General features: G+C 35.4%; 1 protein-coding gene across 1 annotated transcript in view; it reads right to left on the bottom strand.

The window, feature by feature from the left end:
* The window catches only part of CNTNAP2 (contactin associated protein 2), a gene marked incomplete at both ends in the record, with an annotated part of 1150499 nt that overhangs the window by 597315 nt on the left and 539920 nt on the right, over window positions 1-13264 (bottom strand). Inside the window, 3 exons of the mRNA XM_084306678.1 lie at window positions 6896-7039; window positions 10266-10450; window positions 12126-12329. Coding sequence (XP_084162804.1) covers window positions 6896-7039; window positions 10266-10450; window positions 12126-12329 — 533 coding nt within the window. The remainder of the gene's footprint in view (window positions 1-6895; window positions 7040-10265; window positions 10451-12125; window positions 12330-13264) is intronic.

Consider the following 13264-nt stretch of genomic DNA (forward strand, 5'->3'; position numbering starts at 1 on the left):
ATGATCAGAGCAGTAGTTCCATTGCCACTTATTTCAACATTAAAAATTATTAAGGATTGAACAACATTTTCAGAGGTATTTAGATATTTAGATAAAAGGTTCATCTGAGCACTGTTCAGACCCAGTCAGAGTAAGACATAATTGTTAGCACATAAATATTTTAAATTCCAGCTTACTGACTTTCTGTTACTTATCATTCCTTTCATGCCAAACTTTTTTATTATTATTATTCATAGTGTATAAATGCACCTGAAAAATCACCTTGGGGGAAATTAGAGCATTTGGATGCCAGACAGTAACTTTCTAAGATGTGTGGGTGGAAGTCCTAAGTAAATTTTTTTATAAGTACTTGTTTTCAACTGGAAATGGGCTAGATAATGTCATAAGGAAGCAAGACTGTGTACCCATTTACCAATGTCCTAAAAAATATCTTTTTAAAGGAATGAAAACACCTTATTTATGTCATAGCATGATACCACCTATGTGGCCGATTCTGTTTCTTATTTAGTATTGCCATGCCACGACTAACTAAATAAAAATAAAGACTTTCTTGAGCTCTCAGATTTATTCTTAGATGTATTCTGCATAACTACCTCTTTTTCCTACAGAGTGTCAGAAATTATACTGCCACACAGTCTACTTATACTAGCCAGTAAAACAAAAAGTAGCTAGACTATCAGGTTACCTCCATTATTAATCACAAAACATTGGAGTTTCCATTACTCTGAAACTAAAGAAGAGACTTCTCTTTGCTGATCTCAAAAAAAGGATTTGTTCCTATCTTTATGATAAAATTGCAACATCAGAAACCATGTTCTTTTTGTATACCACATATGTTCCACGGGTAACAAAATACATTTAAAGATTAAGGAAAATGATTAGCGAAAACAACTACAGGAATCTTTCAAATTGGAGTGTGAATTACAGAAATGACAACTACTTTCTCAGTAAAGTCAAAGGACCTCCTTTTAGCTGCTTTGATACTAATCAGCTTGACTATTTATTTATTTATTTATTTATTCAGTCTAAAAGTTGCCTACAGATTTTCATTTCAAGCTTTCAGCCAACTAACACTATGTTGAAATAGCTAACAATTTTTTGGATACTTTCAGTCTGAATATTTCCAAGTGTGATACACATATTTTGGCTAAACCACAGGTTTTACATACAGAAAAAAAAATCTGGAATTTGGATGAAATACGCTCTGCAACCCTTTGTTAATATTCTCAGTGTGGTAGTCACACTATGGATTAGAAATATATTTTGTTACGTAGATAAGGTATTTCACTGTAGGCACAGAGGACAATAACATTTTGTAAGAGCCTGCATCTTACAATACAGTCAGAGACACTAGTCACAGATGACAATTAAGAAGCACTCAGAAAGTATTTTGTTAGACATTTGTAAGTTTCTCTTTCTGTCTTGTTACTGTGAGGTACCAACAATTTCCTCATAAAAAGAAGGCTTTCATATCCTGATGCATGAGACACTTGCACATATAATGCCTATTAAGGTTAATGGAACTCAGTCCATTCAAATCCTTTTTCACATCAGTGAGCTCATTTATCATAAACACTGACTGCGTAAGAGATTTCTTGAGGAAGTAACATATAATTCTAATTTCACTGTTAGCTAAAATGGTATTTTCCCTGTTGAGACATTTAGATTAATCTGAACTGGATTCCCAATTCCCACTAAGACTGTACTTCACAGGAAGATTGTCTAAAATTTAAGCCCATTGGATACACATTGTTCACTACGGTCTGGGCTACAAATTAGAACTAATTTGCAGCTTGTCTCTATAAAAGCATCCCTGTTTTTCAAAGAGAAAGAGATCCTTTTGTGTAGATTCAGAGTAGTTTCTGAATCCCAAGCCCCAGAAGGCAAAGGCAGGGACTGGGGGAACGAAGAAAAGCCCACTGTAGGAGATCAGCTTCAAGACTACTTTAAGGAACCTAAGGTTGCACAAATCCAAGGGGCCTGATGAGATACACCCATGGGTCCTGAAGGAACTGGCAGATAAAGTTACTAAGGCACTGTCTGTCATATTTGAGAAGTCATCACAGTGCAGTGAGGTTCCCAGTAACTGAAAGAGGGGAAACATAACCCTCATTTTCAATAGGGAAAAAAAGAAGACCCAGGGAACTACAGTCATGTCAGTCCTCACCTATGTGCCTGACAAGATCATGGATCCTCCCAGAAACTCTGCTAAGGCATATGGAAAATAAGGAGGTGATTGGTGACAGCCAACATCTTCACTAAAGGCAGATCAACCATGACAAACCTGGTGGCCTTCTGCAAGAGGGTTACAGCAATGGTGGATAAGGAAAGAGCAACTAATGTCATCTACCAGGACTTGTGCAAAAGCATTTGACACTGTCCCCCATGATATCCTTGTCTTTAAATTGGACAGACATGGATCCGATGGATGGCACACTCAGTGGATAAGAAATTGACTAGATAGTTGCACTCAGTATCTGAACAGTTGTTGTTTGACATCTTTGTTGGTGACATGGACAGTGGGATCAATTGCACCCTCAGCAAGTTTGCTGATGACACCAAGCTGTGTGGTGTGGTTGACACACTGGAGGGAAGGGATGCCATCCAGAGGCACCTAGACAGGCTTGAGAAGTGGGCCTCTGTGAACTTCACGGAGTTCAACAAAGCCAAGTGCAAGATCCTGCATCTGAGCCTTGGCAATCCCAATCACAAATACAGGCTGGATGGTGAATGGATTGACAGCAGCTCTGAGGAGATGGACTTGGGGGTGTTGGTTGACAAGTAGGTCAACATGAGCTTTCAGTGTGCATTTGCAGCCCAGAAAGCTAACTGTATCCTGGGCTGCATCAAGACAAGCATGGCCAGCAAGTTGAGGTCCCTCTCTACTCTGCTCTTGTGAGACTCCACCCGGAATTCTGCTGCATTCAGCTCTGGAGCCCCCAGCACACAAACAATTTCAGAGGAGGGCCCTGAGGAGGATCAGAGGGCTAGAGCACTTCCCCTATGAAGACAGGCTGAGGGAGTTGAGGTTTTTCAGCCTAAAGAAGAGAAGACTCTGGGGAGACCTTAAACCCATTTTCCATTATCTAAAGATGCCCTACAAGAAAGCAGGAGAGGTATTCTTTGTCAGGGAGTGTAGTGACAGGACACGGGTTAACAGTTTTTAAAAAGAGAATATTTCTATCAGGTATTAGGAAGTAATTATTTACTCAGAGGGTGAATGAAGGTTATAAAATGTGTTGCCCATAGAAGTTGTGGATGTGCCATCCCTGGAAGTGTTCAAGGCTTGATGGGGCTTTAAGCAATCTTGTCTAATGGAAGGTGTGTGTCTCCCCATGGTAGGGAGAGTGGAACTAGATGATCTTTAAGGTCCCTTGCAACCTAAACTACTCTATGATTCTATGATAATTTGTTGAACATCTTTCTGGGCAGTGATATGGAAGTCAAACATACAGTGTGCATTTATACTCAAATACATGCATTTATACTAAAACTGTTGATCTTATTAAAGAATTACTTATAATACATTGGAAGGGAAATTACGAAAATATCTTGATTTGGTCACTTTGACCTTTGTATCACGAACTCTGTCTTTCAAGTTAGCTTCATGTTTACCTTTTATAAATGATTTTTGCTTTCAGATCTTATCCCCTGTGGAAATACTACCTGGCCTTAAAAAAAAAAAAAACAAAAACAAAAACACTTAATTAATAGAGATAATGGATGAATCTTGCAAAAGAGAGGTAATGAGTTTAGTAACACTACAGTACCTGTTAAATTAAGTTAGATCATACAGTAAAGGCAATAATATTCTAGCTAATAGTTGTCATGTTGTTTCAGTATTTTTCTTAAAATAGCTTATTACTCATCCTTATTATGTTAAGAACATTTGGCAAATGCAAAGAAAAAACTTATGTTAAATTTGCACATGATTGCCCTCAGTAATATCTGATGGAGCAGCTGCTGAAGTGGGTGGAATATAGGCCTAATGTATGTAAAGATAGAGGACAGCAAATATGATTCTTCTCAGAATTTTTCTGTTACAGGCTTTGGGAAAGTGCTGCATATTACACTTTAGTGCTTGTAAATGTACACAAAAAAACAAACCATAAATAAACTTACTCTTTTAGATAAACATAAAAAAGATGGACTGGAAGACTTCTGTGTAAGCATGGTCTTTATTTTTGTCTTAGACCTGAACCAGGCTGTAAACAAGAGTTAACACCTACTGTTCTATTTAGTCACTGCCAACTCGTGTTTGCAACTTGATTCAGGAGAAAAGCAGACACTTATTATTTGTCTTGGCTCTCCTTCTCTCCCTTTTGGAGATGTTTATCATTTGTCTCATTTATCTAATATGAAAACAAATCAGGTTCCACTAGTAAGAACAACTGTTCAAGGCCATCCATCTTACTCATTCTCCCCAAAGAGTTGTTGCTACCTTTTCTATCACAGAGGGCTGTGACACTCCTGCCCTCCCCCCCCCCCCTTTTTTTTTCCCTATTTTGTTAATCTGAAAAGCTAAAATGAATAAATCATTTAAGTAAATGTTATGAGTGCACTCTTGGTGGTGTCATAACACCTATGTATGTGAGACCTAAAGATTTCTAGATATTAACTTCAATTTTGTTCAGAGACAAATGAAGATTATCTCCTTAAATTGTCTAGATCTCCTCATTCTATTAACTTGTCCATTTCCTTTTTCTGTGTGACCTTTGAAATCTGCCTATAAGAACATCTTTCCTTTTGTCTCACACCTCTTTCATAGTCTTCTTTTCTCTTCTTTTATTTCCCCCCCCCCGTGATACTTCTTATAAACATGTTGATTACTTCAACTCTGTTCCATTTTATTACATTTTGTTTTGTATGTTTTTTTTTTTTGTTTTTTTTTTTTTTTTGTATAATAAATTGTTTAGGGCAGGGTGTACCAACTATTATGCATCTGTACAGTATCTCCTACAATGAAGCTTTGATCCTGGTTGGATTACTTAAGAGTCATTATCAGAAACATGGTTATTGACTACAGTAGTCTCAACCAGCTCTACTTTCTATGGTAAATCAGGCTCAAAACTAGGAAACAAAGTCTTCTGTAAGAAACACAGAAATCCATGTTGATTTAATTAGAGTAAAATAGATTTTGCTTTTGAAGAGTCTAAGCAATATAAGTAATATTACTGAAAGCAAAGGTCACTTCTATTTTTATAGATATTAGAATCGGAAATCAAGAGAGTCATTAAATTAAACTAGCATGTCACAGCCTCTTGATGAAGCACTAACACTGACAAAGCCACAGATGTGGATTTTGTTACGGGTAACAGAATTTAATCAGAAACCAAGCAAAAAGCCTGTGTCGTGCCCCATCCCACCCCCCCAAAAAAAAAAACAAAAACAAACCCACACAAACTAAAAATACAACCAAATAAAAATAGAGAGATGGTTTTACTAAGACTTTAGGACTGCTATCTATGCTGCACTCTCTAGAGGTATTTCTGCTACAGAAATCTCTTAAGTAACGCTTCTGTTCAGGAAGACGCTTTAAGAAAATGTCCTACTAACTTACAGTAGACTGGACTGGGAAAAAAAGAAAAAAAGGAAAAAAAATCTCCTGTATAACAATTCTTTCCTGAATTAATTATCAATCTTTGAAAAATGTGCTTAAATTACAAGTTTAATATGCACTGCAAGCAGGTGATTTTGAAAAAAAAAATAACTGAAAAAATTCTAGAAGGGTAGTCTTCTTTTTTTGACATATATATCATTCTCTTTGTCTTTGACAACACTGAAAAAAAATCATTTATAAAAAGAGGTTCTAAATATCAGGCTGTATTACTGAGTTGGTACAGACTCAGGATTTATATCACATACTCAGAATTATCCTTCCTTATAACCTTGCTCATTTAGCCATATTGTTCATACAATTACATGAAACATCAATATTACTATCCAAGGAATAATCAAATGGTAATCAGCCCTTTGCACTTTATCATTATTGCATGTATAAATCTTTACTATGCAATACTTAAAAAAAAAAAAAAGCAACAGTGGAACCATACATATTGCTAGCAGGGGGTTGTGAAGATTGTAATCTTGTACAGAAAAAAGCCTTGAACAACTTACTCAGGCCATCTGAAGTTCATGGTAATAATACATTCATTTCCTACCCACATTGCTTGTGTAAGTCATCAAATATTTTGAGGAACATTTAGAACCTTAAAGATATACAAATTTCTTGTATATCTTGTATAGCTTTTCTTGATCAGCCTGTCTATAAAGCCACAAGTTTAAACTCGTTTTAAAGTTGCTTTAAAGCAACTATAAGTGCTTAAGCAAGAAAAAAAAAAAAGGAAAACTACCACCAGAATAAAATATTATTAAACTTTGTAATGTTAATAAGCTAAATAATGATTTTGAAGATGAGTACCTTGAGGCTTTTTAAAGCTCCCAGAAAAGGGATCTAGAACCATCTCTTTCCAGTGATTTTTCACTCCAGCAATCCAACTAGCTCTGCACAGATGGAAAATACCAGGATTTAAAGCCATGAGAAACCTGGAATTGATTTAATAATAAATCTTTTCTACCCTAGTAGTGGATCACTATAATTGGGTCCATCTGTTTTCTTTTAAAAACTAGTTATCTGATACTGAAGGTTAATTTTGAAAAGCTGAAATTTAACTCCCAGAAGTAAAATGCTCAGAGATAATAATAATTAAAAAAATATATTTTAAATAATAATTATTAAAAAAAAAAGTCACAGAAGTATTTACAATGAGATCTTTGGGCACATGATAAACTTTGTTTTGTATATTACATCACGAGGGTATCTGCTACACACACACACAAAACTTCCTTAGAATGAGAAGCAGAAGTTTAGATGACCATTAAATTATGTTCTCACCACATTAGAAGGCTCCAATTTCTTCCTTTTGGCAAGGTCAGTGATATTATTGCCATTGTAGTTGATGCTCTCCATACAGCCTTTGAAATTTTTCCTGCTGTTAGAACTTGGCTTCCCAGAAAAAGGCATGCCTCCAAAGGTTATCTTTGAATGCAACAAAAAATGGAAGGTAGTTACTGGAGGGCAAACACTTCTTAGATTTTTTAAACATATCTGTTGCAGATGCATTTGCTTTTTTTGAACACTCAAACACAGAGACTAATAGCTAGCAACACTGCTAATTATGAAAAAGAAGTTCCAAACAGGCACTGCAAAAGCAGGAAAAAAAATATATAATGAATTTGTGATTGCAAATATTTATGGTAGCAAATCTCAATTGTTATTGTACTTCTCCAAATAAAGAGCACACCCACATCATGGTTACTCATATCAGACTGCTCTTCTGACTGCTACTGAATAATACTTGTCTCAAATAACAAAGTACTTGGAATAACTGTCCTTTTCATTATTTTTCTCAAGCAGAAATGAGTAGATATGAGATTAGCAAGGTAGATAGCCTTACTTGAATCATTTAAGTATAAATGTGTTAGATTCAGAGCTCAGACTACAACACAGCAGTTGTGGGTTTCAGTATGATGCATTTGCTTCCTTTAATGCTTATATATTTACTTTATCTAGAAGGATTTTACAGAATCCCTTAGTTAAAGTTACTATCTCTGGTTAGACAAGATTACCTTCCACTATTGAAAGTACACTTTTATCATGTAGTTATAGTCAATGAAGAGTTACCACATGACTTAGCACAACAAACAAGAATTGTTTTTCTCTTGATGTTGAATTTCATTACTTTAAAACACGAGGTTATGCAGAATCTCTAGTGCTGAAACACTATAAAAAACAAATAATTTATGAACTAGAATTGTTCTTCTCTCCCTGTCACCCCATAGAGACTATACAGGTCTCTACCCTGCCAGGGTCTTTTTAATTTCATTAATACTTTGCAGCCCAGTTGTGAAGAATAAAGGACCCGTGAGATTAGTCCCTGCAATCTTTGTTAAGTATTTATATCAAATAGATGATGGTATAAATAATAATAGCAGCTAGATTTCCTACCCCAGGAAAGCTCACAAATATTTCTGCTTGCAGTCTGCTGCTGAGATTTGGCAGAACCAAGCTTTTAAATATCATTCATTGTTAATGCCATTGGATATTACTGAAGGCAGGAAAATGCAGATCAAGGGACCCACTTACCATTTTAAAAGCATGTAAGATACCACTTTCTATCCCAAAGAGATATTGACTTAGCATATAAGAAGTAAAGGTATATAGCTGAAAACTAAGATCTTTATAAATAGTCCATACCAGCTACATAAAAGCCTTTTACAGACACATCCTCAGATGTTATAAATTGATTTGATTTGACTTTAGAAAAGACACACCACCTTACACAAACTGAAGAATGTGATTGTAATATAGTAATTGTTGTCAAACATTCTTTTGCATGTTATAGTCATGTTTTTGGACAGGAGAAAATAGAAAGGTGCACTGGTTTTAGCTTGGATAGAGTTAATTTTCTTCATAATAGCTCATGTGGTGCTATGTTTTGGATTGGTGACCAAAACAGTGTTGGTAACACAACAACATTTTAGCTATTGCTGAACTATGCTTACAAAGCATGAAGGCCTTTTCTGGTTCTCATGTTCCCCTGCCAGTGAGTAGGTTGGAGGTGCACAAGAAACCGGGGTGTGACACAGCTAGGACAACTAACACAAACTGACAAAAAGGATATCCCATAACATTTGACATTGTGCCCAGCAACAAAAGCTAACTGAAGGAGGGATGAAAGTGGAGACATTTGGAGTTATTGCTTTGTCTTTTCTATGAAAAATTGTTTTGATTCATTGTGTTTTATCTATGATGATTAACATCACAAGTGCAACACAATTAAATGTAGCCTATGAATTTGAGAGGAAAGAAAGGAGAAGAGTTCAAGGCTGTTGCATTTATACAAACTACAGAATATATATCCCCACAATCAAATAATTTCCATTAAACATATGCAGATCTATCTATGTACATGGAGATTTAAATTTATCTTTGAGAACTGCCAGTGAAGTTTCTAGTGTCAAAGAAGGGAAAGTTTAATCTCCTGGATTTCCCCCTCACTTATAAGTAACTTTATTGTACACAATACATTTATTATGTAAATATGTTACACATATATCTGCAAAATGCTCAAGGACTTAAGGCACTCAGCCTTTTTCTGTAGTTCACTCAGTTGAAAATCTTTAATAAAGTCTATTTTTGTGAATTTTCAGTAGCTCAGTTCAGATCTTCCATGTCCCATTAGTATCACTGGTACAGGTAAATTTGCTTATTGAGTATTTTTTGAGTACTCATTTGTTCAATGAGTATTATGTCATCATTACTGCTAATAAAGAAGGCACTTATTTATGTGGATGGAAATAGTTACATGTGGTTCAGGCAACTACATTAGTTCTCATCAGAAACAGGAAACAGTGCAAGAAAATTATTTTACAAAGTCTATATAACAAAAGTCTCCCATTCTGTAGGTACATGTGACATTCCCCTCTCCTCATCTTCCCCTCCTCTTCCTCTCCTTTTCTTCTCCTCTTCATCTCCTCTTTCTCTCCTCATCGGTGTCTAGTGAATTATGTATGTACACCTTGCTTGAGCATTCTCTGACCTGATCCTCTTCTGCTAAAGGCAATTCTTCCTTGATCCAGTTTCTCTCCCCTGGTTTCTAAGACCACTTCTCAGCCTTTTAGCTAAGAGAAAGTGTAGTATAGTGTAGTTTATTACCAACACTTGTATTTATTAACTGACTCATTAAACAAAAGTTTTCTTGGAAGTTTTCTAGCTCTTTACTGTTTCTTTCTGGAAATTAGTTATTGATGGTGTACTTGTGAAAATACAAGGAAGTACTTATGTGCTTAAAAAAAAAGCAAGATCAAGGTCATTAAGTAAAAAACTTTTTTTTTTTTTTTTTTTTTTTTTTTTTAATCAATCTTGTGCTTACAGCAGCTGCTTAGCTGTACCCTTAGCTGGCTGCTGGCTGAATTACATAGACCTCCTATTTTAGAACAATAGGCTGAGATGAGCTTTATAATAGAAGTTATCTGTTAGACTAATGAAGGGAAACTAAATTTACACCTAAGAGAAAACTGTTCAAAATAAAATTCCATGAAATATAAGGCAAAATTAATTATAACGATCATTAAAACAAACAAACAAACAAAAAGTTATAAAAAAAACCACCACTTTAACTATATTAATTTTCTCTTCCCTTCTTATTGGACTTCTCTTTATAACGTCTATTTAATGAAAATGAAAAAAAATCGCCATCTACCTCATAATCCAGGTCCAGGTAATCAAATTCTCCATTGGTTCTGAAATGCTGAATGTGTCTGTCCAGGGTGAGATTGATGTTTCTTCCATGGCGCTCTATGATGATGGAGTGCCAGTGGTGATCATCTAAGAGACTGCCTGTCATCACAGATGTGTGGCCATAAATAGAGCCAAGCTGATTGCTACCTAAAATAAGAATAGAAACAACAGCAATTTTCACCTCACACCAGTTCAGCAAGCATTTTCCTTTTATTCTGTCAATATTTTACCTGAATCATAATGGACACACAGGAGGCTGGAGCAAGTCAGCCCACTATGAAGCAAACGGTGGAGGGTTGTTTACGTAAATACAGATAGGTATATCAAATACAGCAAGTATCAAATTGGTAATGCATAGTTATTCGGAGGTGAACCAGAGAAGCAATATGTACTTTCAGTTGCAAAATTGTTTTCAACTAAAGGTTTTCGGTGTTTCGATCCCTGTCCAGCAGAAGTGAAAAGCTGTCACCCTTCCCAGAATAGCTTTTGTTCCAGGTCTTGAGCTTCAATGAAACTGTACTGATCATTGAGGACACTGCGTGATAATAAACTCTGGTAACAGAAAGTCTTTTTGGTCTGATAACTGCAAACAAATAAGTTCAATACTTTGTAGACTCTCTATATAGCTAGACCAGCTACTGTTATAGGAAGAGGCTCAAAGCAGACTGAGCTGGCTACGGGGAAAAAAATAAATAAGTCTTTTGCTAACATAGCTTATTTCAGTCTTTCCTCCTGTGTCAACTTTAGTTTTCTGGAAGTCAAATAAAATACTAGCAAGAGCACAGTTTTGCAACTTACTGCTGTTCTTTCCAGGGACTTTTGCCAATGCAGGTATGTTCATCAGGGATCGCATCTCATTGTATGCTGACTGATGTAGCTAAGCCAGCAAAGGCTATAGATCTCAACTGGAGCAGCAAATGACACATTCAGCAATAAGTTTAAAAAACTGCTGCATTGCCCAATAACTCAGTGCATTCTTCCATGTTTTGAATACATGAGAACCTAAAGCATTTCTGGTGCATGCCTGCAATTCAGACACTAAGGCTGTGAATGTTGATAACACATTCTGGCAAATCAAACTGCCATGGCTTCACTACATTACTACATTACTTCACTACAAACGATCATACTGCCTTTTTGCTTCATATTAAGAGCTTAAGAAACAAACAAATGACAACAACAACAACAAAAAACACTTCTCTTTGCCTACCTTCAAGATATACTTCTTTCTAGGAATGGTCACGGAGCCTCAATCTCACATAGCTTCCTAGGCTTTTTTTTTTTTTTTTTTTTTGGTTAAGATTGCTGATCCTTATTCCTCTATAATTAAAGGCAGCACCCTTCTCTCATACTGACACTTGATTACGTACAAATGAGACCATGACAGTCTCCATTCTTGGAGACGTTCAAAAGATTACTGGACATGTTCCTGGTTCTAGGTGACCCTGCTTGAGCAGGAGGGTTGGACAAGATGACCTCCAGAAGTTCCTTCCAACCCTAACTATTTTGTGATTCTGTGAAGAAAACAGAACTATAGCAGAGGTCAAATATAATTCCGTCAATACTCTTTTCTTTGTGACAAATTTCTAATAACAATATATTGTTGATTTTTTTTAATGAGTTTATTTTCATGTTATCTCACACAAAGTAAATGGGGAGGCATAGAACAGGAAAAATAAAAATAAATAAATAAAAGGAATGAAGAAAGTTTTCAACAAATGTTCTTATTAAATGATGTGGCCTGCCATATTACTGAGGAAAAAAAGGAGGTAAATTCTTTGGAGAATTAAAAAGTGCAGAAAACTAGACAATCAAAATATACCTAAATTTAAATTTAGAACAAGTTTGGCTTTCTTGAGTTCCAAGGTGATATAGTCTCCTTGCTGTCCTTCTCCATGGAAGATTACACCTTCACTTTCAGAGGTTTTAAATTTCAGAGAGATGACATCCTTCAGTGTTTTCATTTTCTTGTTCCTGAATCTGTATGGTAACACTACATGGCCATCAAAATTGATAACATCAGCCCCTAAAAGACAAAAACAAATAACATTGTTGATTAGTGATTATACATTCCTTTAGCAACTGGAAAAAGAGCCATGCCGTATGTGGACTGTACTTGAACAGAATAAAAAGCTGTGCAAGTACAGGATGCTTTGCAAATGCATTTCCTCTTGACCATAACTTAATACTATCGAAAGTAGGAACCAGGAAGAGCATAAATTTAATTCATAGGATGTTATAAAGCAGAGTTTGTGGGAAAACACTACCACTTTACTGAACTTATCTTAGCTTCTCTTAATATAGTTGCTTGCCTACACATTTTCCCAATTATAGTTGAAAATGAGAGACAAATCACTGGTTGTTATTACTAATTCATGTTATACCTCTTAAACATCCAATATATGTATCTGAGAGGACTGTGAGCAGTAAGATATGAATCTAAAGAAATTGCTTAGGAGTTTTAAGAGATACCTCAATCTTTATTTAAACCATAGACATAAACTTTGTCTAATTCAGTAATTTCCAAGTAATTTCTGAAATATTATTTTACATTGTGATTCAGAGAAGTGTCTTAAGAAGTAGTTACATCTATTCCTAACCATCTGAGAATGTAGCGACTAACAAAATGATCTGCTGAGTCAATTTTACTAGTGTTGAGTCATCAGTTACTACAAAAGGACTTCTTATGTATAGCAACTGTATAGATTGCTTTTTCACATTCTGTAATTTCTAGAAACACTTTTCACAGTGATATAAGAGCTCTTTGATTCTCAAAGAAAAGCATTCAATCAAGCTTCATGATGTTTAGCATTTATTTGGTACTGAAAAGTATGTAGAAACATAACCAATATTTCATAAATGATTTATTTCTCATTGTTCTGTCACGAAATTCACATCCCATCTTGTATTCATTAACTAAAACACACTCAATTGAGACTGAGGCTTGCAGTCATATTGATT

The sequence above is a fragment of the Netta rufina genome (genome assembly GCF_964035555.1).
Source record: "Netta rufina genome assembly, chromosome: 2".
Lineage (NCBI taxonomy): Eukaryota > Metazoa > Chordata > Aves > Anseriformes > Anatidae > Netta > Netta rufina.